The sequence below is a fragment of the Plecotus auritus genome (genome assembly GCF_963455305.1).
Source record: "Plecotus auritus genome assembly, chromosome: 5".
Classification (NCBI taxonomy): Eukaryota; Metazoa; Chordata; class Mammalia; order Chiroptera; family Vespertilionidae; genus Plecotus; species Plecotus auritus.
Window position 1 is genome coordinate 122,110,030 of NC_137776.1, and position 26,209 is coordinate 122,136,238.

At 40.4% G+C, this 26,209-nt stretch overlaps 1 protein-coding gene across 4 annotated transcripts in view; it reads left to right on the plus strand.

Annotated features, from left to right (window-relative positions):
* The window catches only part of MLLT3 (MLLT3 super elongation complex subunit), a 268,703-nt gene extending 245,532 nt beyond the window's left edge, over positions 1–23,171 (plus strand). For all 4 annotated transcript variants that reach the window (XM_080668721.1, XM_080668724.1, XM_080668722.1 and 1 more), the window contains 6 exons: positions 1,466–1,541; positions 3,497–3,626; positions 6,912–7,011; positions 13,116–13,187; positions 14,769–14,840; positions 21,685–23,171. In XM_080668721.1, the coding sequence (XP_080524847.1) occupies positions 1,466–1,541; positions 3,497–3,626; positions 6,912–7,011; positions 13,116–13,187; positions 14,769–14,840; positions 21,685–21,816 (582 nt within the window). In that variant the 3' untranslated portion in view covers positions 21,817–23,171. The remainder of the gene's footprint in view (positions 1–1,465; positions 1,542–3,496; positions 3,627–6,911; positions 7,012–13,115; positions 13,188–14,768; positions 14,841–21,684) is intronic.
* Positions 23,172–26,209: the final 3,038 nt, after the last annotated feature.

The following is a 26,209-nucleotide window of genomic DNA, read 5'->3' on the forward strand; positions in this document are numbered from 1 at the left end:
GTGAGTGGTAGATTGCTGACACCTGTTTTCCCATCCAGCCCGAGGATGTGAAGTGTGCGTTAGGAATGCCTGAAAGTGCTTCCTTGTGTCCCGGTCTGTGAGCTTGGTGTTGCTTGGAGCTGAGGGGGTGGGGGTTCAGTGCCGGGAGGGGAGATGAGAAAAATCAGTGGTGAGAAATTGCCATATAAACAGAACTGAGATTTTCATCCTCATTTAATGGCTTCTGATTGTGCTCTTAATTTGTCTTCCATATGGCATTGATAAACTTGGGCACCTATTGAGCAAAGTAAAAAGATGTCTCTTGTACATGAGAAGACCTCCAATATTTCTTAAATAACCTGAGTATGAAGTTGAGACTGAGAACATTAGAAATAGGATATAAATAGCCCACACAACCAAATTTATCAACCTTATTAAGTTATTCTAAGATAAATTTGGCCTTAAATTTGGCTTTAAATGTGTTGATGGTATGATCAGTTTCTTTGCATAATTCTGAACATGTATTTGCTCTTCCCATCCTCACTGGCATATGCTGCTTTCAGTCACAGATACAGAGTGCTTGCTATATGCAATACATTATGCTGAGTATGAGGGGTTAAGAAGAAGCACAGGACAAAACCCCCACCCCAAATTTTTCAAGTGCTGGCAATCTACTGGAGAGAAATGACACACATCAGAAGTAGCATAATGCTGCAGCATATCTGATGAGCACAGAAATGGTCCGTATTTTCAGTGGGGGTGGAGAAAGAAGAGAACTGAGTTAATTGGGTGGATCAAGGAGGATGAGGCCCTTGTTCTGATATTGAAGGATGAGGAGAATTCACTAAGAGTGAAAGAATGAGGTTTGTGTTTGGTGCCCTTTCCCTGCATCAATAGGCTGTGTGGAATTAAAGGGTTGTTTTCTTTTCTTAAGTAGTGGCAACATTTCCCCCCTGACTCATTGGTGGGACTTGGCCAGGTCTCCTTGTGAACATTGGCCTCCGTTTGTGAACTGTGGATGAATGGGGTTAGGCTTGGGTCATGGCCTTGGACCAGAGTGAAATTAACTGGCTCATAATGTGATTGAACTAATGACCTTGGCCTCATTACCACTATGTTTTAACCAGATGAGTCAATCAAACATTGCAGAAAGGGTATCTTTTAGAAAGAGATCTGGATAGTAGTAAACATGGGAGTGAAATCGAAGCCAGGTTCTTTCCTCATGTAATGTCCAGGTGTTTCTCTCTTTATCCTGGAGTTTATATTCTTGTTGCTGCATCTAGTAAAATATGGTGGTCAAAATGAAAGGACACCTGATTCTCCTGGGTTAATGTATTTGACATACAATGCAATGTGTTGTCACTTTTCTTGTGCAGCGTTGGGCTGTTTTTGCAGAACACAATATTTTTGAGCAACAATATTATTTTCAATACTAGATATGTAGTGTCCCATAAATATATTGATGATGCCTTTCTCTTTTTTAAAGTCTGAACAGCCCAGTCCTGCCAGTTCCAGTTCCAGCTCCAGCTCCAGCTTCACGCCGTCCCAGACGAGGCAACAAGGTATCAGCATCTCCCAAGCAAACAAGAGACATTTTTCTCATAAAACATCTTAATGAGTTGATTTATGGCCTATTTTCTACTGTTTTATTATTTGAATGATAACTTGGCTTTTATGTAGTCGTATTTATTTCCCCTAGGAATGCACTTGAGTATTGTTCTGATGTATGAGGCCAGCCTCCAGAAATTCCCCTTTCTCCAGTCCCTGCCATCAGAGTCCCATTTTACAAAAGGATTATAGACACAGCCCATTCCAGGGAGTTCCCAGCGGAAATGTGATAGCAAAAGCTGGACTTGAAGGCTTTGACATAGAGAAAGCGCTTTTTACTCTCCCTCCTGGACATCTTTCATTTTAACTTGTTTATTTTTCTACAGATTAATAAACCTTTTTCTTAGGCAAGTGCTAATTTGTTGAGTAACACACACACACACACACACACACACACACACACGGTGTCCCCCAAAATATATACACACTATGTCTATAAATTCTATTACATTTTGAAAATGAAATGTATTGAAATAAACACTGCCTTTACAATTATTCAAAGTGTGTATACATTTTTGGGACACCCTACATATAGTTTTGCTATTCAAACTCAGAAATTTAAATGTTAAGACATTTTTAAAAGAAATTTAAAACAGAACATTACATACATTTTTCACTTTTGTGTATGGGGTCCTTTTTTAAAAAAATTTAAACATGAAAAGGGAAGTCATATCGAGGAATCATTTGTTTTTAAGCATCATGTTGTACATTGCCTTTTCCATTGACCACACTGAATTCCTGATGGCCTTGTGTGTTTTGAAAGGGATTAAATTGTTGTATGTGTTTGGGCTAAGGCTAAGCTTCCAGGAAAAAGTAAAAGACACTGGTCACTGGGCCTATTCAGACTTCTTGTTCTACTGACTTCCAAAGGTATAAGCCCAGCACAAAAGCAGAGAACTTTGGGCTTTGAAGAATGTGAGATTGTGGAGTCAGGACTTATTTTAGAACTGAGTTAGTGGTAGCTCAGATATTTGTATTTGATTAGGCTTTAGGACTTGCCTAATCCAGAATGGAAGTGCCTCTCTTTACAATCTCTTCAGTTAAGATTAAAAGTATCTATCGTGTGTTCATTACATGTAGGGTAGTAAAGTGAAAATAAGCCACACTAACGAGTTTTTCTGTGTGTTTCTTCTTCTTCTTTTTTGGTTTTGGTTTTGTTCTATTCTAGAATAAAATGAGTTACGACTTGATTTTTTTTTCTTCAGTCTAATACTAGATACTCTCTTGAATTTTCTGGGCACCTGATTTATTACGTAGTTTTATTATGTAAATATATGCTGGTATTTTGCCAGGAATTTCTTTAAAAGTTAGATTAAAAATTGGCTGCACAAAATTGTTGTAACTAGACCTTGTGTCCAAGATCAATATGAAGATCAGAGATAGGACATTACACCCTGGAATTGAAATACTTTATAATCTGAACTTGACTGAAATGCTTGCTTGACCTGAAATTGACCTTGAAATAAAAGGAACAGCTAAACCTTAATAGATCAAAAACTACCACACAAAGGCAGCATTGCCAAGAACAAGTTACAACCACGCAACCACGGTGATTTATTAGTCTCAACTTTTCAATACATGGATTAACCTAACAAAACATTCAATTTACTAATAGATCTTTCTGTTTCTTTTTAGGGGATTTTTTTTTTGTGGGGGGGGAGGAAAGTACATAGAAAAACATTCCTAGGAAATAGAGTTTTTCTAGTGAACATGTAGGGCATCTGTGATGAAAACAATAGTGTTTTGGCAGGGGTTTCATTCCAGAAACAACTAAATTTGTCTTGTAAATTGTATAAATATATATAGTGATGGTTCTTTTTAACCAGTGTTCAGTGCTGGTGTGTTTAATATGGCTAAGTGTGTTTGAAGTAGTATGTTTGATTTCCTGTGGTTCTCTATCATTACTCAGGTCCTTTAAGGTCTATAATGAAAGATCTGCATTCTGACGACAATGAGGAGGAATCAGATGAGGCAGAGGATAATGACAATGACTCCGAAATGGAGAGACCTGTAAATAGAGGAGGCAGCCGAAGTCGCAGGTGAGTGTCTTGAAAGGAAACAGGTTTCCTGCAATAGAATTAAACCTTTTTACTATACCGACTAGTGAAACCACAGTCAAGGTGTGAAACACCAAAACAGTGGCAGTAAATGGTCACATTTGTTTTAACTTGGGGCACTTTGGCATGCTTGCACTCACCTCTACAGGGAACCGTTTATCCCTTTTATCAGAAGGGAGAGGTTTTTCCTTTAAAAATGTTATAGGGAAAATGTCCTTTTAGATGTCCCTTTAAGTACACACACACACACACACACACACACACACACACATTGATTTCAGAGAGGAAGAGAAAGGGAGAGAGAGATGGACACATCAATAATGAGAGAGAATCATTGATTGGCTGCCTCCTGCATGCCTCCACTGGTGATCAAGGCGGCAACCAGGGCATGTGCCCGACCTGGAATTGCACCGTGACCTCCTGGTTCATAGGAGGTCACACTCAACCACTGAGCCACACTGGCCAGGCTAGAAGTCCTTGTTCTTGAAAGTATATGCCAAGGTGGAAGGCCTGATTGCTGAACTAAACTCTTGTTTTAATTTGAAGAGTTTGTATAGATCCATTGCTGTAGGTAGTCTCAGAATTTGAGGAAATGTGTTTGCTGTTTGCAGTTAGAAATACATAATTGGTGTCAGTGAATTATGTGTGTGACCTAATTAAAATGAGGATCACCTGTGTGTTTTCCAGAAAATAAATTCCTTTTAAGTGTGCTGACAATTAGGTTCCTTAAGTAGCTTTAATGCTGTGAGGTATAATTCCACATTATAAGATGGTAATTCATGTCACTTATAATTAATAGTCAGCTTGAAATTGCCTTGAGGATTTTATTTCTTTATCATGAGGAAAACAAATAGGCATGCTTACTTTAATGTGTTTTGAGTATAAAAAAATGAATGTACTTGAACTTAAAATCCAATTACATTTTTAATATATTGCAATAAATCTTTCCCCATTATTCATTACGATTTAGAAGGCTCTAAAATTGCTGAAAGTAATGTGATCTGAGCCCAAACCGGACAGACCATGTTTTCCAAATGGTAATTTCTGAGTGTCCTTTTAGAAGAGGCTCCTCAGCATGTATTCCTATCAGATCCCTCAATACTTCTTTCCCTACCTTGTCTCCCAAATTCACCTGTCTGTATTCATTTTATTTTTAGATACATTTTTATTGATTTCAGAGAAGAAGAGAGAGGGAGAGATAGAAACAGCAACAATAAGAATCATTGATTGGCTGCCTCATGCACGCTCCCTACTAAGCATCGAACCCACAACCCAGCATGTGCCCTTGACCAGCATTAAACCCTTCAGTCGGCAGGCCAACACTCTATTCACTGAGCCATACTGTCTAGGGCTGTGTTCATTTTAAACAGGAGAAAACAAGGAGCCGTATGGCCATAGCCTTATATCATTCCCCTTCAGAAGTCTTTAATTTGACACGAAGGACAACTGCTAGGGCAAAAAGACCTAAAAATGGACTGAAACTTGGAGGTGAGGAGTGTATAACAATCAAAATCCTGACCACTGGCCAAAACCGGTTTGGCTCAGTAAATAGAGCGTCAGCCTGCGGACTGAAAGGTCCCAGGTTCGATTCCGGTCGGGGGCATGTAACTTGGTTGCGGGCACATCCCCAGTAGGAGGTGTGCAAGAGGCAGCTGATCGATGTTTCTCTCTCATCGATGTTTCTGACTATCTATCACTCTTCCTTCCTCTCTGTAAAAAAATCAATAAAATATATTTAAAAAATATTAAAAAAAAATCCTGACCACTGGCTGCTCTCAGTTTTAGCTGATGAAAAATGCTTGACCTATTTAGACAATTACCCAAGTTATTGTTATTGAGAAGATCCAGATACTCTTGATTAGCTGTTGCCCACCCGCTTGGCGTCCCATCCCCTGAGTCAGTGTGGGTCAGATCGGACATATTTGTGAGCTGTCCGATGCCAGGCACATTGCAGGAGGCGCTCTTCTTTTCTCCCTGCCCGACACGTGCCGTTAGCACAGCAGCGCCAGCGTAACATTTGATCTTCACTGCACTTGTGAAGTCTCAACTGCATAATCAGTTTAACTACTCAGCCTTCCACTTCAGTCAAGGAGCATTTTAAAGCAGCGCTTCAACTGAACACTTCATTAGTGTAATTTAGTTAAGAAAAACAAGTTCTATTCGTTTTTGCTAAAAGGGTGTCCCAGTATCCTTTTCATTTCCTATCTTGTATCTTGTCTATCTGAATATATTATAGAGCTAGAATGTGATTGCCTATTCAGAGGGAGAGGAAAACCATCCAGATTTCTAAAGCGTTTTGTGTTTCTGAGAAGAATATTACATTAGGTTACTGCATCACGGAAGAGAGGGAGCAAACACGGAAGGGCATTTCTGAAGGAGGACATGCAGTCAGCAGAGTAGAATAAAGAAATGCCTCCTACTTTGGCTAGAAGAGAATTTTGCTGTGTTCTGAAAAGAAAAAAATAGGGAAGTGGATGATACTTTTACTGTCTTTAGTTGTTGAAAGATACCATTGTATTTTTCTAAAGCATAATTCCACATTATCAGATGGCAATTCATATCACTTATAATTCCACATTCTATATACTGCTCTAGTATATTCCCAATGAATTGTTTCAGTGGTCAGGCCTAAGGACACAGTAGAAATGAGTGGCCATGGTTCTAGCATGAGAAGCTTCACACAACCCATCCTCAGATGTCTCCTGAGCTGTCAGTCATGCAAGGCTGTTGTCCATATTCTTTTTAGCAGTTGCTTTCACTCCTGAAATCTGTATTTTAGCTATATTTGTAAAATTTTTACCTGTAGCAAAGAGGCAGGGGGAAAGGGGACTAAAAGGTAGTAACTTACAAACTGTGCAATTTAGTTGACCTTCTGCAAGCTTGGGTGACATGCTTGATGGTAGTAGGTGGGTGGAGGTGGAGCAGGGAGATAAATAAATAAATGAGGCGGCTAAATTTAGTGGCTTTGGGTTACATTGCTTGGGTTTGAGTCCTAAAGGAACCACTTTTACTTCTGTGACCCTAAGTGAGTGACCTGGTCTCTCCTAGTCTCAGTTTTCTCATCTGTGAAATAGGGATCATTACATGAAAAATAGCAGGTTAACACACAACACAGTTCCAGATACAAAATAAGCGTCGATATGGGTAGTGGTTTTAGAAATTAAAGCACATTTTCAAGGCACAGAGTGTTTACATACTTCACTCTCTGCACTGTTTCCATAGATTTTCGTCTGTAATGATGCATATGACTTCTCTGTTTCTTTTCAGAGTTAGCTTAAGCGATGGCAGCGATAGTGAAAGCAGTTCTGCTTCTTCGCCCCTACATCACGAACCCCCGCCACCCTTATTAAAAACCAACAACAACCAGGTAAATCGCCGGGTTTGCACTGTTCAAGACTAACATGTGACCATTTTACAAAGCACACAAAACTTTTTACCCCTTCATTGTAAACAAAGTTCCTCTTGATCTCAAATAAATGGTAATGTACAACCTTAGAAATAAACATGCAGTTAGGGTTTATATAAACTTCTGTTGTCACGAAAAGCATGTTCCATTCAATGGGTTAATTAGATTCAAGAAGGAAAGGAGTGGTGACAAAAATGTTGCCCATTTACTCTTGATTTCTATATACTCTTGATTTCTATGTATTTTCCCCCCCTTAACAGTAAGTAAGCGACTTAATGAATTAGGAAGCTAGGACCTGTGGGACTAATATAAAGCGTGGTTCTTTTACTATTTGACAGTAATTTACGGGTGGGAAATTAACTTTAACTGCGGATCCTTGTATTTCTCATCTGTACATGGGGATGTTAATACCTACCTTGCTGCTTATTAGGAGGATGAGAAATAATACATGTGAAGAGCACGAGGTAGTACCCATAACTACCTGGCACTCAGTTTGATGGCAGAGTTTGTTACTCTAGGTGCTATGCCTCTCTGTGCTTATCCAGGAAAAGAGGACCACTACTTGGGCGTGTAGGGGATTGTTAATAAAGTACACAGTAAATAATGGTCATTATCCTTGTGACAATCGAGCTAAAGGAAAGCTTATTAATTTGATAGTTTACTCAGAATATAGCTGTTTGGATAAGGTCTAGGCAGGACTTTTGAAAGTCACGATGAAGAGCTTTTCTTAAGTGATTAGGATTGGGATATTTTAAGTGCTTACTAATATAAACTATTTTTTAAAAAATCATGAATATTGTAAAAGCCTCATTGTGCATTGAGTTGATAACTCTCATTACCGAAGCTTATTCTTGTCTCTTTGTTTAGATTCTCAGTGACCTCTCCAATAATTGTTAATTCAAGTTACCGTATGAATATTATTAATTTGAAAATGAAAGAGCTGCATTTTCCTAAGATTATTCTGTTTCACAGGTGTCCTACAATTTTAAATGGCCTTGCCCTTGAATTTCGATCTCTGTTTTGTTAGGAAAATGTCATTTTCTAGCTAAAGACTTTTTCTTTTTAACTTTTGTGTGAAGCATAAGCAAAGATCTCCTAAAATGTAAAATTCCTCATTTATACTGTTTCTCTACATCTTAAAGTCCTCATGATTAAGTAGGAATAATATAAGTGATCTTTACCTCACCAACTGCTGCTTCTTTGTGTCCACCATATGAGTGCAAGCCCTACCTCGTCATCTGTTACAGACTGGCTGTCAAGGAGTTAGTGCGTTCTTATTTGTATCCTAACTCCTGAAAGTTCACGCACTTCCCCATCTCCAGTGCCAGCCATGTCCAGGGACCAGCCAGCTTTTGCCTCTGACTTGGCTGCCCAGCACCGCAAGTATAGCCTTCATCACTAACCAGTTGGCTAACTGGATAACTTGGAATTCTTTTGTAAATTTGTAAATTTGTGCTTCAGCATGAGCTGACAAAACAGTAGAATTTGAACCCGGAATATATTTCTATATGCAGTTTAACCTTACTTAGCTCCCATGTGTGGTGTAGTAGACTTAGGCTCCTTCACAGGCAGCAGAGGCAGTGCCAGGAGCGAAGAGCATTCAGGTTGCTTTCCTGCCTCAGGAGGCCCCTTCAGCATCTTTCCCAGTCAGGGTTAAGTCTGTGCTTGCTAAGTAAGTGCAGCTCCAACAAGCCCCTCTCTTGCCTTTCAAATCTAATAGCTGCCCATACACCCTACCTGGATGGGCAGCCGTGAGCTGAGCCTGGCTTCAGGGAAAAGTCTGAATTCTTCATCAGACTGCTGCTTTTTTTTCAACCTGTCTAGCAAAACAAGAACAAAAATGAATAGAATCATTTATCTAGAGAGGGTAAAAATTACTTTATCCAATTAAACAGCATACCACTGGCTCCTTGGCATATGTTTATTCAACAAATGTAGCTTCACACATGTGAATCATCAATCTGTCAGGAATACTCAGTTATATGTCACTTTCTCCATGGGCTTATAAGCATAATAAGAAAGTCCATATGCTTTCACTTTTCGCTAGTCGGGGCTAGAAAATACACATACCGCAAGAGCGCTTCCCTCCTTGGAGCTATCTCTTGGAGCTGAGAGCAAGAAAAGCTTTTTAAATCTCGGTGTAATATTGTTTCTTAACCCCTCAAATCACCTGCAGTGGGCCAGGTGTGATGCTATGCCTTTAAATCAGTGTTCTAGAACTTCCTAAAAACCTTGTAGTCTTCTTACTCATCTTCCTTAATTCCTCAGGCCTCAGAAGTGAAATAGTAAACAGTTTTTAAAAATCTAAAAGTCTGTAAATTTCACCTGGAATGTCTTTTCAGCTCTATATTTGAGTGTGGGGGGAGTGATTAACTGAGGTTTCACATCAAATAAAATAAACAGAAACGTACTGGGAAGGCCTAACTGAAATAGGAAGACTCAGTTTCCTTCTTTCATGCCCCTTCACTGTTCTCTGCACATTGATAATGACCTCTCGGGTTTCTGTTAATTACCAGGCAACCTGAGTTTTCCTTACCTTTCCTCAAAATCTCCCAGGGCCGGAGGAAGAAGGAAGAAGGAAAGTGCTAATTGAGTCAAACATTTTCTAACTATTGGGGGAAAAAAGTGGACAGAGAGACAGCCACATGTCAACAAAGCAAGTAATTAACCCGAGTATTGTTAGGAGCAACTAGAGATCATTAACATGAATGCCCTATCAGCAGAGAATCCATCTGCTGAATAATTGAGTTGTCAATCCTCACAAAGGGATACAGAAAAAATAATAATCCTGAAATTTTAATTCTCAAACCGTATCCTCAGATTAAGGATAGAAGTGCAACTAATCAGAGTTCTATTTTCAGACACAGCCCTGTGTATAAAGATGACGCTCTCCGAAGTCTGGGTGGCTGTTTCCCTCAGTACAGCTTCATAGGGAATCATAGCAAATGCTGTGCTATTCGAACCGGAGATGGTTTTGTGTGTATGTGTGTGGTTTTGTTTGTTTGTTTGCTTTTTACTTCAACCTTCCTTATGTGAATTTCAAGCAAAATCAAAATTCCAGATCCTTTTTGGCTGACAGTATGGATGGGCAGGAGGAGAGAGGGGCCTTGAAGGAAGGAAGTGATCCATGGGACCTGAGTTAATATTCAGAATATCATAAATCACCTATGCGCCTGCAAGGCACGTTGAATGAAATTAAAGAGTCTATCCAGTTAAACTGGTTTGAAATAAGCTCGTGGAAGACAAGGTGCTGTACTTTTATATTCTGGAGTCATTTCCTCAAAGATAAGAAATGATCATAAATAAAACAATTGTCTACAGCATGGCTCAGCTCTCTCAGAATGGGGTTTTGACAAAGCTGTTTATTTTGGAGCAGGGAGAGATCAAAGGAGGAAGATTAACGGAGGCCTCTCTGGGCCGCCACTCCGTAACTTGAGGCGGATCACTGACACCCGGAGCTTTTGTTCCTGCCACTGCAGCTTCAGAAGAAAGAAACTAGGATTTCAATGTAGTTTGGCCTTCTGTGCTGTCGCACTTACGGAATGTGCAGTGTGGGACTGAGGGGCCTCGCAATGTCCTGTGTGTGTTCTGCTTTGAAGAGGAGGTGGTAGAACTCTAAGCCTAGTGAGCAATGTTCCATTGCAAATACAGAGTTTCTCAGTCCCTTTGACCCCTGGGGTGCTATAAGTTGGGGATGGAGTGGGCAGGGTGGGATATGGGAACAAAATTTAGTTTTAAAATGCACAAGGGCAGGCAGGTAGGGCAGGCACTGTTTCTTTCTCTTGCCTGAAATCGTCTTTGCCCAGCCCTGTATCTGAGTTGGCGAGGAGTGCCATCTACTGACCTACTTACTCCTAGGTCTCTGAGCTGGAGTTTTCCCGTGAGGTCTCATTTCCAACAACAATAGAGAGAAGGAAATTCTGAATGTAGTGGAATGTTTGGTTTCCTTTACAGTAGACCATGTTAAAAAAAAAAAAAAAAAGATCCCCGTGCTTCTGCTACTAAGGAATTTCCTTGTATTTGCCAACAGGACTGTATTTTAAGTTAGCCTGGTCATCTGCTTATCTTAAGGTTAAAAACGAATGAAGGTAATTCTTAGGAAAGACTCTGCTAGAAAGAGGCTCACTTCTTATCCATGCATTATTCTAAATTCAAAGGAAATATATACCCTTCTAGAAGTATTTGGTCTTTCCTAGAATGTCATGGTCCTATCCTCAAAAGGTGAAATGTTTAGTCGTATAAAATTTTACAGCTGAGTGAGTATCTGGACATTATCTTGCTCACCTCTCTCATTTCATCTCATTTTTTTTTTGAAGCCCCAAAATGTTAAATGAAAGGGCTAGGACCTGAACTTAGGTTTCTGAGCCCAATCAGGGCTCTTTCCACTACAAATTAAAAGTGGACTTATTTAAAAATTTTCTTTGTGTTATGGAATATGAAAGACCTTTGAATGGAACTATGGTGTGTGTGTCTATGTGTGTATGAAAGCAGAGAATGGATAAAGAGCAACAGAAATATGAAATTTCTTAAATATGCTTTATTTGGTATTTTCCTCCTTAATATTAGTTTTATATTATAACAACTCACTTGATAATGAGGTCATAATGAAAAAGACAAATTACTTTGCTTTTTATGTTTATACTAGAGGCTTGGTGCACAAGATTTGTGCACTTGGCGGGGGGGGGGGGGGGCGTCCCTCAGCCCGGCCTGCACCCTCACACAGTCCAGGAGCCCTCGGGGGATGTCCGACTGCCAGCTTAGGACCACCCTGGGCAGCCGGCAGTCGGACATCCTTAGTGCTCCAGTAGAGGTGGGAGAGGCTCCCGCCGCTGTGCTCGCCAGCCTTGAGCCCGGCTTCTGGGCTTCTGGCTGAGCAGTGCTCCCCCTGTGGGAGTGCACTCACCACCACGGGGCAGCTCCTGTGTTGAACATCTGCCCCCTGGTGGTCAGTGTGCGTCATAGTGATTGGTCGTTCTACCGTTTGGCCAATTTGCATATTAGACTTTTATTATATAGGATGCATTTGTTAACATTCAACAATAAATTCAGTGATTTTTAGCCATTTTAAGCAAGAGCCATTTAAAAATATTTTCTTCATAATCATCAATTTTGCAGATTCTAAGAAATCAACTGTATTTATTAAATAATATTTTGGTTTTTCTTAATTGGAAACCTAGCTTTCCAGGGAAAACTACTGTTCATAGCGTAAGCTGTAATTGGTTCACATGAAAAGAGAGGCACCTGGTATTTTATTATGGGTAAAGACATCATTTCTTGAAACACAGAAGATAGTCCTGGCTTTTTATTTCTTGAATTGGAGGATCCCAAGTTGGAAACATGCCAGTGTCACTGATGACCTTCTTTATTTCCAAAGCTGCAACAAGTTAGTGAATATGAGTAATTTTTTAAAAATCCTCACCCAAGAGTATGTTTAGTTAGAGAGAGAGAGAGAGAGAGAGACATCTATCGGTTGCCTGCCTCCCATACATGCCCTGACCAGGGATCGAACCCACACCCTGGTATATGACCTAACTGGGAATTGAACCTTCAACCTTTTGGTGTACGGGACAATGCTCCAACCAACTGAGCCCCCAGCCAAGGCAATATGAGTAATATTTAGAATATGAAAGTCAGGTACTAAAAAGGACATTTGAAATTTTGTTTTATCATCTCTAACGTACAGAGCACTGGTAATCATGCTGAAACTGCAGAATGAATAAGAACAAATCCTTGCCTGAGGGAACTATAATCCAGCAGGACTCAGCTGCTGTACATGTGTGTGTGTTGTCACAAAGCAGTGGCCTTGGAAGCTTAGATCAATTTTCTTATTGTCAACTTAAAAAAAAAAATCTCTATTGCCCTGACTCAGCATTTTAGATGTAAATAATTCATTTTCCAAGAAAAAGTAATATTAGAAGAGAAGAAAAAAAAAGTATAGAGGCGAATTGCTATTTGGAAAATGATGTTATCCTGTGACATTTCATCCATAAGTGCCTTTGTTCGGGTGGCTGGTTAACTAAGAAGTACTTGAAATCAAATTTAACAGTGTTCTCTTGGATCCCTAGATTCTTGAAGTGAAAAGTCCAATAAAGCAAAGCAAATCAGATAAGCAAATAAAGAATGGCGAATGTGACAAGGTAGGTTTCCAGCGTGTTCTCCGAGTGCCACAGCACTGGCACATCCTGTTCTTTGTGTTTCCCTGGATCTTCCGTGCTGGTTCGCCTCTCGTTGTCTCCATCAGAAGTGCCCAAGAGTAGTTCACTTTTTAAAAAATTTTATTTTTTAAGCATATTTCAATTACTTTTTTAATTTAATTTTTTTATTGTTGACACTATTTCCCACCTCCACCCAGCCCCTCCTCCCCCTTGAGAGTAGCTTCTTTCCAAATCTTTCTGCTATCTCCAGTATTAAGATTGGCCTTGTGCTACGATTTGCCCTGATGCCTACATTGCCCGGGGATTTCAGGCCCATTGGACTGGGAGGTAGGAGACTTGCGGTGGAGGTAGAAGGTGAAGGAAGCTCAGACGTAGGTGAGTAGGACCTCTGAGCCTCGTGCAGTGTGCAGTGTGCTTTCCCCAAGTGCACATCATGCATCTAAAATCTGACTGCAAGACCTGCTGGGGCTGGTCTCCCATTGTGGGCAGGGTCCTAATGTGCTCTGCAGGGTCAAGGCAGGCCTGGCTGATGCTTCCCAGACCTTTCCTTCACCTTCATTGCACATGGTGGTAGGAACACCCAATGCAGCTATGCTAACAAAGATGCATGGGTCTGAGCATCTGGAAGGAGAGGTCACCTCTGCTTTTCCAGGGAGCTCTGGACAATCCACATGCTCATTTGGATAGTGATCTATATTTTTCATAGACATTCTTCTGCACTTTCACTTGCTATTCACTAGCAGTGTTGGATATGTTAGATAACCGGGCAGGCTTTTTTATATTTTTAATTTAAGAATCTGCCCTGACATAATTGGTAACGTGCATGGTCCTTCCATGTTCAAACTTAGACTTTTTCTCTTAGTTAAGAAGCTTCTAAGATAACAGATTTTTTTAAAAATGAAAGTGGACTGATAACTCGCAATTTATCTCCGAGTTCCCCTTCTCTCTGTAGAGGCATTGCTGTGAATACAGGCAGTCCTCGGGTTACGTCCAACTCGATGTACATCATTTTGTGGTTACATCGCCATGTCCCATTTATTTATTAAAAAAAAAAGTTCCGTCATTTCGACATATGTACATATGTGCTTTATGTTTTTTATTTATTTACCACAAGTAAAGGTCAGGAATTGTTATCTTTCTTTTAATTTTTTTTTTTTTTTTTACTGTTTCACTTCATTACTGCTGTGTATGTGCTCCATGTGAGTGACATAGGTGCTTATGTAGGTGGGTTCCGACTTACAGCAAAAACCACGTTAAGTCGCGCTGTAGGAATGGATCTCCGACGTAACCCGAGTACCTACTGTAGGTGAGGCTGTTCACTGAATCTCATTGAGAGAATACAAGTGCAAGAATTGCTCCTTTTAAAACAGCTGGTTTGAAAACAATAATAGTTGGCCAAGAAAGACTTGGTCTGCAAAGGCCTTGGGCACAGAGTCCATACAGCCTGGGTGGGGGTGGAATGGGAATCTCCAGTAGCGGCTTGTCTGTTCTTACTGATTTACTCTCTTCTTTTTGAACTGCTTCCTAATATGTGTGTTCCTTGGGGATACTCTTCTCTTTCAGGCATACCTAGATGAGCTGGTAGAGCTTCACAGAAGGTTAATGACGTTGAGGGAAAGACACATTCTGCAGCAGGTGAGAACTGCTTTTCAGCGCAACCCTTTCCAGAAGCCTCAAGGCCTGGTTTGTCCTGGGTTATTGCGATAGCATCTGGAGGCCACGCCAGCCCCACACTCTCAGAACCAGGCCGATGCCACCTGCAGAAGTACAGTTGACCCTTGAGCAACACCAGTTTGAATTGCACCACTTCACTTACATGGGGATATTTTTCAATGAATATACAGTCAGCCCCTCTGATCCACCAGCTGTAGATCAAAGACAGCATTTTCAATCTGCAATTGGGAATCTGCATATGCAAAGGGCTGATTGTATGCAGGGTTCTACACCATTTTATATGAGGGACTTGAGCATCTAAGGATTTGGGTGTCCACAGGGAATCCTGGATCCAAATTCCTGCAAGATACTAAGGGACTGATTAATCTTTGGGGGAGACACATGTTATATGTGGATATTCAACTGTGTGTGTGGGGGGGGTACTCCTGCCCCCTGCACTGTTCAAGGGTCAACTGTATTTTGGGAGGGCGCTCACTTCTGAGGCCACCTGGATGTCTGCTTTGGAGCTTTGCAGTGATGATCTCCCCTCCCTGGTGCTGTGGGCGTGAAGACTGGGCACGTGTAGAGGGGCTGTTGCTGGCATGTACTGACCCCTCAGCAGGCTGATGCTGTGCTGTGGGCTGAGGGAGAGGATAGTAGGGTTGCAGAAACCTGTGGGGCCAGGCTTCTGGTTTCATGGGAAAACAGTGATAAGAACTTCAGTCGAGTGTTGTAAACATTTGTGATTCAATTTAGTAACCTTTTGCCAATGCTGTTCTAAGGAAAATAAATATTTCCCTCATTTCTCTTATCTTGTACAACATACATTCTATTATTATGAACTCAACTGTGGGATACTTGTAAAGTGAGGAAACTTCTATTAGTACAATTTGATGTGTTGAGAAGATAAAAAGGGTGGTTTTCGGTTTTCATACAGTTACGTGTGTCCCTTGCATGAACAGTGGCTATTGATAAAATATTTTTTCTTTAACACCCAAAGAGAAAGTTGTGTTCTGAATTCCAGGGTGGGTTTTAGATTATTTCACTGTTTAATTTTTTTTCTTACCACTTTCAAATGACTTGAAGTTAGTACTTAATCTACCCCAGCTGTGTGTGTTGGTGTTTTTTTTAAAACGTCAAATGGCTGATGGTAACATTTATATTCTGTGTACGTTTTTGCTTAAATCTATAAATACTCTCAGACTTGCCAAGTTCTCTGATTGGTCTGATAAGCTTTTAACCTTTCTAGAGTTTCACATTTGAACAAAAGACTACAGACCTAGGATTCTTAATTGGGTATAAATTGCATTTCCATTTAAGTGAGTATGGGTAGGGGTGCAGGAATTCAATGGCTTACCCTGAGACTTTGCTAATATTTTTCTTCAGCTCTCTTCTATAGAACCGACAGTTGTTCAGCCTGCCATTTACCAATTATTTGGGGCTAATTGACTGAATGGTGATGGTAACTCTATTAGCTGATTTCCCTGTCCCTTCCCAAATGCCAGCTCTGAACCACTGCACAGCAGTTGTCCAATAAAGTTATTAATGTGCCAGCGAGGCCCCAATAGTGGGTCTCTCGGGAGAGTGAGACAGATGTTGGACAGGGTTGGGACACCTTTACAAAGGAAGCCCAGCCATGCATCAAGGATACTAGGCCGTTGGGCACAGTCTTACCTTGGGGTGTCATTGGCCTTCCCAATTTCACATTGTCCTTTATTTTTGACCTTTGAAAGAATTCTGAGGGAAGATGGCTTATGTGAGACTTCCCTCGAAGTGGATTATTTTAGTGTTCTGGAGAGAGAGAATGATCTCTGTGAATTTTTAACCTGGCATAAAGGCACTCGGGGGCACACAGCGTTTCACCCTAATTGCATTCCCAGGCTGCTTGAAAGCTCGCCGTCTTTGGCCTTTTGCCTTGTAGTGCAGCTGAGGCTTGTGATTATGATACCATGATGCATGTCCTGTCACGGTTTACTGCTTAATTAATTCCTATTGTAAAACCGAGTGCATGGAGGACTAAGCTACTCTCCACCTTGAGAGCTGCTCACGCCATGCAATGTGTTCCAAAGGCGACGTGTTCTCCGCCACGCGGACCGGACGCCTGAGACCATTTCTAGGGCGCCCAGATCGCATCCTACGTCTTTTCCTACTAAACGCATTGAATCCACTCTGTCACTTTTGTTTGGCTCACAGACGGTGATTAATGTCATTGTCTTAGTCTGGGGGCAAGCTGTGCTGGTGCCCAACAGCTGGTTTAATGAACAGAAAGCCGTGCATCAAGAGGGCTCTGTTCTTAAGCCACTTTCCCATGAGGTACAAGACCAGTACAGGGGGTACGGTGAAATCCAGAGATGTCAGTGACAGCACTGACTAATAATTGGGTTCTTCCTTAAACCACATGCTTGACATTTATTTGGAAACGGAGATTGAGCACTTCTAAACTCCTCAGCAGTTCAGCTCTGAGCCTGGATTTGCGTCCTACGTGGCAGGAATAAAGCTCCGAGGAAAACCAGGGCTTTAGATAACAGCTATTATACTTTTAGAAAAAACTTGAGGGGTATGGGAATGAGTGGGGTAGCGAGTGTTCCCTCTAACAACATGGAGAGCCCTCACTGGGAAAGTTCTGCTGGAAAGGATTCCTCTCCCTCCTTGGAAATCGCCTGCCATGCCTTAGGATCCCCTGCAGATTGGAGGCTGGTGGCCTGCCTCCTAGTGACCCAAAGTAGGGCGCATGTTGTCCCAGGGCAAGACAGCGTTCGCAGCCCATAGCCACGTTATTCTGCAGGAAGACCTAGCTTATCCCAGCCCGGACCCCACTCGAGGCAGATGCAGTTAAAGCCAAGTCTGTTTACTTCTTCCCACTCATTCAAGAGGCTGCTTTGAGTAGAAAGAACCTTGGTTTTTAAAAAATAGAATCAGACTAAGCATAATGCTTCTACCTTTTTATAATGAAAAAACAGGGTTGGGGGAAAGGAGTCACCGATTTAACAAGTGGATCCTCCCTGTTTAAAAAACAACAACAAAACAAAAACCAGCCAGTGTGGTACCCCCTAAAGGCTGACATGGCAGGAAATAATCCATCACCAGTGTTTTCACAACAACTATCATCTGAAGAATGAGTTAAGCAGTTTACATACGCATCCACTTCCCACACGTACCCTTGCCTGCTTTCTTATCTGTGGTCACTCTCTCTTTTTTTATTATTATTACTCGGAGAGACATTTATTATTGTGGCATGATGCAGGGCACTGACACCAAGGTGGGGCTACCTGCACCGGCAGAGGAGGGGATTCTGATGGAAAGGCATAGTGGTACCCTTCGGGGACTAACAGGGTGTTGTTAGCTTGTGGATTGTGTCATTGGAGTAACGCGGGTGAATGCTGTGTTTCTGATGTTCTAACTATCAGGATTTCAGGAAAGGAGCCCACCGTTATATTTTGCTTATGAAGTCTTTACTTAATTGAGGATGTGGGTACATGCTCTAATAATTCAGATCATTAATGCCATTCCCTTTGGCAAATAGTTCCAACACTCCAATTGCCGCCACTCCTCCTGCTTTTAGGCCATCTCTGCATCTGCCTTGATGTATTCTTATAGGCGCCCATAAAAATGTGGGCTCCTTTAGTGAGAGTATCAGTTCCCCTTTATATCTTTGTGTGTTTATGGCTGCAGGCGTGTGGGACGTGCTGGTTCTGGAGGATGTAGAAGGACGGTGATGGAAGCCCTGGAAACTTACGAGATATTACAATACCTGTGAGATTACAAAGCTGAATTTCTAGTGGGCAAATGTGTTTAGTTGCTTTAAAATCAAGTGAATTTTTCTAAAAGGTATTCTTCTCTGTTTTCTATTTATGAAGTAATTAGTAAGCAGCTATATTGAGTCACAGAGAACTATTTTCTTTCTAAAAATTTTTTTAAAATTTATTTTGGAGGGAGAGAGAGAGGAAGAGAGAGAGGGAGAGAGAAACATCAATTGGCTGCCTCCTGCAAGCCCCCTACTGGGGATCAAGCCCACAACCCGGGCATGTGCCCTGACTTGGAATCTAACCAGTGATCTCTGGGTGCATGGAAGGATACTCAACCAACTGGGCCACACCAGCCAGGGGAAAGCTATTTTCTTAAAATTAGCTTTTTAAGGTGCCTGTCATTTTCAAGGGACTTTCTTACCCCTTCCTTTTAGTTTGTCATTCAGCTAATTTCCTTCACTTTCCATTCTCCCTGCTTTCTTCCCTTCCCCTGCAAAGTTTTCTTATAAGTATTTTTAAAAAATCTAAGTATGTCTTCTCTGAGTTTTAGCTTCTGGCATTTTCCCTGCCTCATCTGTTTTAGTGCTAATGGGATGGCTAACAGTCAGTGAGAGGAATCGGAAAACAAACAAACAAAAAAAACAATGGGTCTGGTGATTCATGTGCCATGTAGTTACTTTCAGATAATTAAGGATAAGTTTATATTTATATGGTAGTCATAATCATGCTGCCCTGGTCTTTATAGCAATTTACACTTTATACAGAAGCTTCACTTACCATATCTCATTTGATCCTCTGTACAACCCTGTATGATGGTAGGTCAGCTGGCATTGTATGATGATGGTAGGTCAGCTGGCATTGTCCTCATTTTACAGGTGAGGAAACTGAGGTTCAGAGGTTATAATGCCCCATCCAATGCTATTCAAGTAGCGAGCAGAGCCAGAACTCGATAGGCCAAAGTCAGGACTCTCTATTCTGAATGCTTTGTCACTTACCTACGGGCCTGCTAGGTAGGGAGATGAGTCATACTCTGGAATAACTGTCATTTGCCTCCATTGTATCCATTGAAAGGCAATTTGTTTCTATGGAAGTTTACACATTTTCACTAGCTCTATAGTATTTCTACACAATGGAGTGTAACGGATAATCTGCTCGGGAAAAGTACTCTTAAAGCAATCGATGTTAAATATATACTAAGTATTTGATTGCCTTGAAAGGTGTGTGTGTGTGGACATAGCTGGGTGTGTGTCTATGTATGTATATAGATGTGTGTGAGTGTGACTTATCCAAAGTTCTAAAACTATTTTAAAAATGATGGTCCTTTTTGGATCTTCTAGTGTAATAATAAGATTTTGCTTGATAAATTTCTTATGTGAATATAGTAGTTTAACCATAATTGGGAATAACCCTTTTAATAATCTCTTGATGCATGTAATAGAACCCTGGGTCCAGTGGTTTAAGCAAGTAAGGCTCCCTCTCCACCTCAACCCATAATAACAGCCCTGGAAGTAAGTAATTTATGGTCAATGTGGTGGCTTAAAAGATGCCACTGAGGATACAGGCTCCTTGCCATCCTGCTCTGACATCCTTCACATCTTGCATTCATCCTCTTGAGGGAACAGAGCCACTACACTTCCAGGATTGCATCTTCATTCCAGACAGGCAGAGGGCAGAGGCCATACCCTTTACTAAAAATTTCCTGAAAGCCCAGTGATTTCTGAACAATATTTAAATAGCAGTATCTGCCAAGTGCCTGTGTGTGTGTGGGGTGGGGGCGGGGGGGGCGGCGCTGAGGCGGGGAGCAGGTGTTGTAGCTGGGTGTGTCGCCACTCCCAGAAAATCAAGCTTCTGTAAGTAAAGAAGAAGGGAATCGGGTAGGCAGTTTGCTGTGTATGTTGTGGGTTTGCAAAGGGAGTGACTTGTTTTATTATTAAGCCATATCTGTAAAAATAGTTTCAGAGCTTGAATAAGGCAATCACAGCCAGGTCTGGAGTTGTGTAGCAATTGGAGGAGGCTCAATAGGTCTTTCTGAAAGTTGGAGCCAATGCAATAAGAAATGAGGTGTAACTATTCCAAACGGGAGACAAAGGCATCCTTTCTTTTCTCTCGTTAATACTTATTCTCCCCCCCCCAAATTCAAGTGAATCAACAAGCATGACTATAAGTAATAAATATAGACTTTTATTCATTTTTGTTGAAATATAATAAAACATACAGCCATGTGAATCTTAACAAAGTGGGTGCATCTTTTATAACCAGCACCCAAACCAACCAACGAAAACAGTTCCAGAAGGCCCTCGTAAGCCCCCTTCCAGTCACTGCATACCCCTGAGCTTCAGGGGGAAGAAGTGTAGATGGCTTCAGTTTTTTTTCTTTGTGGGTTCTTGTACTTTTTTTAAAGTTCAGCAGTAATGTAATCAGAAACAAAAATGTTCATTGTATATATGCATGTATGGTTTTTATTTTATTTTTGATTGATTTTAGAAAGAGAGGAAGAGAGAGAGAGAGAGGAGTGAGAGAGAAACTTCTATCGGTTACCTCCCGACCAAGGATCAAACCCACAACCTGGGTATGTGCACTGACCAAAAATAGAACCCTAGACCTTTTGGCGTTCTGGATAATGCTCCAACCAACTGAGCTACACTAGCCAAGGCTGTATACTTTTTTAAATAATAAGGAGTTTTGTTATTTCTAAGCTGGAATTTCCATGCATCGAGTAGTACAATCACTGTCCATTGAATCAGTTACTAATTTTTAAAGGGGTCTTTAAATTCTATCTCCCCCTCACAACCCACTCCTATTCCCACCCCTACAGTAAAATAGTCTGCTGATTACTTGAAAGTATGAATCAGTTTAAAGGATATGAATGATGAGAACAGGTAATTTGCTCTCACTCAGAATTTCAAAGGGTTAATATTCATTTGGCTTATAAATTGGCTAAGAGACACTTTGGTGCCATTAACAGTATAGGACCTTCTTTCTGTATTTGTCAAATGTTCCATATTGACCCTCTCCACCTCTCTCTTTGCCTTTTAATGTCCATTTCTTATTGCCCAAACTTTTCTTCTTTATTCCTCTAGATTGTGAATCTTATAGAAGAAACTGGACACTTTCACATCACAAACACAACATTTGATTTTGACCTTTGCTCGCTGGACAAAACCACAGTTCGTAAACTACAGAGTTACCTGGAAACATCTGGAACATCCTGAGGATACAACAACTGGATGCATCAAAAACTATTGGGTTTTTTTTTTTTTTTTGGTTGTGATATTTTTTTTGTTGTTGTTTATAAGAAAACACTCAGAATGATGCAACCAAAAGGGAAAAAATAAAAATCAAACAACTTTCAGCTTTATTTTTCTTTAAAGCCAGTCATCATCTCTTGATAAAGGAGAGGTTAAGCAAACCAGCCTCAGCGGACCACTCTTCTCTCCAAGGACATCCCCGGGAAGAGTTTGCCTGGATAGCCTTGAAAACAAACAAATCAAACACAACACAAGAAAACTTAAAGAATGTGTATGGTATCATGTATCTCTCTCTGTGGTGGTTCATCCCACAGGACGAATGCATATTCAACACACTGCCTTATTACATAACTGATCTATTTATTATCGCATACAGATATCCTAAAGCCGTTGAGGGAATGACACCACAAGACATTACAAGTACTTGGTCCCGTGGATGCTCTTTCAATGCAGCGCCCTTGCCATCCCAAGCCCAGTGACCTTACTCGTATACCGTGCCACTTTCCAGCAACTTTTTCCAACTCCTTTAACTTGTTGCAGTCTGTATTTTTCACCTTTTGTTTTTCCAGTTCCAGGACACAAACGATCAACTGGGGGGGACCAAATAACCACCCTGATTTTCTTCTTTGTGGTCTTTTTCCTGAAAGTTGGGGCTCAGTCCTTGGCTGTATCCATACAATGATCTTGGACCATGGTAGAAAAAGCACCAAATAGGATCATGACTTGCTGTCTAGCCTTAGTCAATAAACCTGTAGGACTTTTAAACAAAAGTGTACATGTAAACGTCCTGCATCCAGCCTTGTTGAGCTGTCATATCAACATTTGTGTGTCTGTTTTACTGTTATAATATTAGAGGGATATGGAAGTAAAAGCATTCCACAGGTTCATCATTTTTAAAAGAGGAATTCTGGTTCTGTTTTCTAAAGAAATGTTGTAGAAATTCTTAATTTGGATCTATTTATTAGTAAGAGTTTCGGCTTTCTTCAGCTGCCAGTGTGTCCTTCATCTTTACCATAAAACCTGGAATAAGAGATTTTTGTTTGTTCTCATATGAATCCCCTTAGACTCTTTTGTATTTGGAAAATTAAAATCTTCCTTTGGGGGAAATTCTTGGTTATTCTGCCATAACAGATTATGTATGAACTTGTAGATTCAGTGTTTTGATACCTGTTTAGTCACTTGCTTATGTTTCCAGAAGGATTTCTTGTATTGGTGAGAATAAAGATGGTTGGGGAGGGGGGATATTTTTGTTCTTGATGTACCCTGTTTTGAAACTAGAAATCTGTCCTGTGGCATGCAAAAGAAAGCAAATTATTTTTAAAGAAAAAAAAAAGTACTTTTGGTGTCATTATTCCATCCTCTCCATAAATGGAGAAACGCAAAGTGAGAACAGCTCATCTTTCTAGAAACTCAACTGGAAAGAAAAGAAATGAAGAAATACTTCTGGATCCAAAGGTTCCCTCCCTGGCTCAGCCTTAAGAAAGTCCCTATGTGCTAACAGACCAGTGTCTCCCTTGTTTATTCCCATGCCAGATACTGTCTTTTCATCCAGAGATTAACTGGTGTCTATACAGAAAATGGTCTTTCCAGACCCATTCTTTTGGACAGTCATGTAAATGCAGATGAATAATGGAGTTATTTCTGCGTTTTAAAAAGGGGATTTTTAAACTTTGTTTCTTTCTATCCAAAGACACTATTTTTTCCTTTAAAAAGCAATACAGCCATGCTTCTTGGCAGTGACTTCTCTGAGGCGTCCTCCCTGGGCACAGTGTATGTTTTCAACAACGTTGTGATTTTTTATGTTTGGCGTGAGCCGTCCTTGAAGCATTTGCTGTCTAGTCCACTCCTCAATGTTTAGGAGAAACTTTGAGTTGTCTTAGACATTAGGTGACTGACCAACTACGTGGTTTTAGTTGTGTTTTGTTTTGTTTTGTTTTGAACCTCACAGGTAAAAGGGGAGGACAATGCTTATATGGAATTATTTGCAAAATTTAAAACTCTTTTTAAAGCTTCTAACTGCTAGTCCACATATTCTAATTAGGCCAGAAATGTATGTGGTTTAACTAAAATATCTGTGTAGTTTAACCAGGAATGTACATACGTAGTTTGGGCCATTTTTTATTTTTGTAACTAAATTGTGTGGCAAAAACTATGATTTGGCAATACAAATATATTTTTATTCCTTAGGTTACTAACCAAAACACCAGATAATATAAGTGACCAAAGAATCAAACAAAAAGTTAATAAGAAGAGACACCATTACAGTGATAAAATTTAGATGTAAAGTTTAGATAATAAAGCGAACATCATCGAGATGTAAGTTTATAATTGATAACAAAATTTGGAAAAACCTATCCACCATCTACAGCTCATGGAGACAGCAAATGAGTTTTCCACAAAATTCTAGTAACATAAGTCACATTGTTAAATTTTTAGACTCTTGCTCTCATCTACTTTATAAATGCAGAAATAATAAATCCCCTTTCAATTAATTTCAAATACTTCTCTTCAAGTAACCCACTCAGTGCTGCCACATTTATATACACGTGCCTTTGAAACCTATTAAAAAATGTTTTTGGCACACGTGTATCCTAACAGTGGCTTTGGTTTCTTAAGCACAAAAGAAAAATGGCAGGGTTTAATTTCTTTAGTGTTGTATACAGTATATATATATAAATAGATGTTTCAAATAAAATTAATTGGGTGAGTGTGAATGTGGTTTGACCCAGATAGAATATGATAAACTTACTTTAAATTTTCCCCCAGTAATTTGAGGCGGGGGCGGGGGGCATGTATGTACAGGACTTTTCCCCTAAAAATTAGCTTTTGCCTCTTGATTTTGCAGCAGACTATGTATGAGAGTGGGTGCTTCTGTCTTGGCATATGGCAGTCATGTCAGCTACAACAATGTTTGCAGTGACTTTGTTTCTTTACCATAATCACCTCCTCTCTATGTAGACAGCTAGGTATGTCTATATGTGCTTGCATATTCTGTCAAAGTAGGGAAGACCATGAAAACATAATATCAGGACACTAGAAGAAAAAAATCATAAGAGAGTGTCCTAAACATTTTAAAGTTGCTGAGCAAATCTCTCTCATCTGAATAATTACGCATCTTTTTGTGGGAAGAACAAATCCATTTGGTTTTCTTCCACCAAAAATATTTCTGCAGATACCTTCGACAGACTCAGCTAACCTTCATAAAAGACAGTTCGGACCTGCATAACATTCCAAGCCCTATACGTGTTAACGAGGTAACATACGTGTTTAAGAGAGACTTTATTCTTTAATGTTTTAACTCTGCCTAGGTAACGGAGTTGGATGTTCAGTGTTGGAAATGGTCAGTATTTGTGTTGGTGGCTGGTGTTCACTTTTCTCACTGTGGATGTGATCAGCTCTGGAGTAGTTTTCTGTATGCTCATTACTGTCCCCCTTTAGCATTGTGTGTGTTCATGTGCTGTACTGCATACACACACAGACACACACGCATGTTATAAACTTGCTGTGGACTGTTGCCCTAAAACTATGACTGTGATATAGAGTCTACTACAGCTGCAATGAATGTACAAGAATCAATCCCCGTGGTTTAGCCTTGAGCTGGAAGTCTGCATCTTTTGACCTCTTGTTTTATATGATGCTTTTTATCATGTGGGCACTGCCATCCCTGAATATTCCTTATAAAGATGCATCGAAGAAGTCAATTTAAGAGGAAGACAAAGCCACCGCTGTCTGTAAACTGTAAATATGTATTTTGGCACTTCTATTCCAGTATTCTGAAAGTACAGTTATGATGGAAATGCTGACAGATCCCGAACGGTGGCTAGAGCTACCATGCAGGGCAAAAATAAATTAAGTAAAAATGGGTTCTTGTGATTAATAGTGCAAGGCCAATACATTTTATAAATCTGTCAGTATCTTTTTTAATAGAGTGTGTATGTGTAGTAATGTTGAAAGATACCCTGTGTATGTGTGTGTAGATGCTGTTACGTGAACCCCAAGGCATTCATACGATGTATTTCCCATTGCTAAAACCCATGGTGAAATGTACATACAGATGGACAGAAATAGGTGTTTTACTTAAATTCATATCTATTGTGGCTCCATTTTCTTTAGAATGTATAGTCTTAGTGATCTGTGAAGAGTCATTTGACCGAAGTTTGGTTTTGCCTTGCATACAGAAAAATGAGCCTCTACCCTGTCTCAAGAAAGACGCTGGAAGAGGGAATGCAGAGACCAGACCAGTCAGGGACTGCCAGTGCTCGAATCCCTGTGTCTGAGCACCACGTTCTGTGTCCTAAAACCAGTACGTTTTTTAAGTGCTACAGAGCTGGGCAAAAAGTGGTGGCACACATTTTTG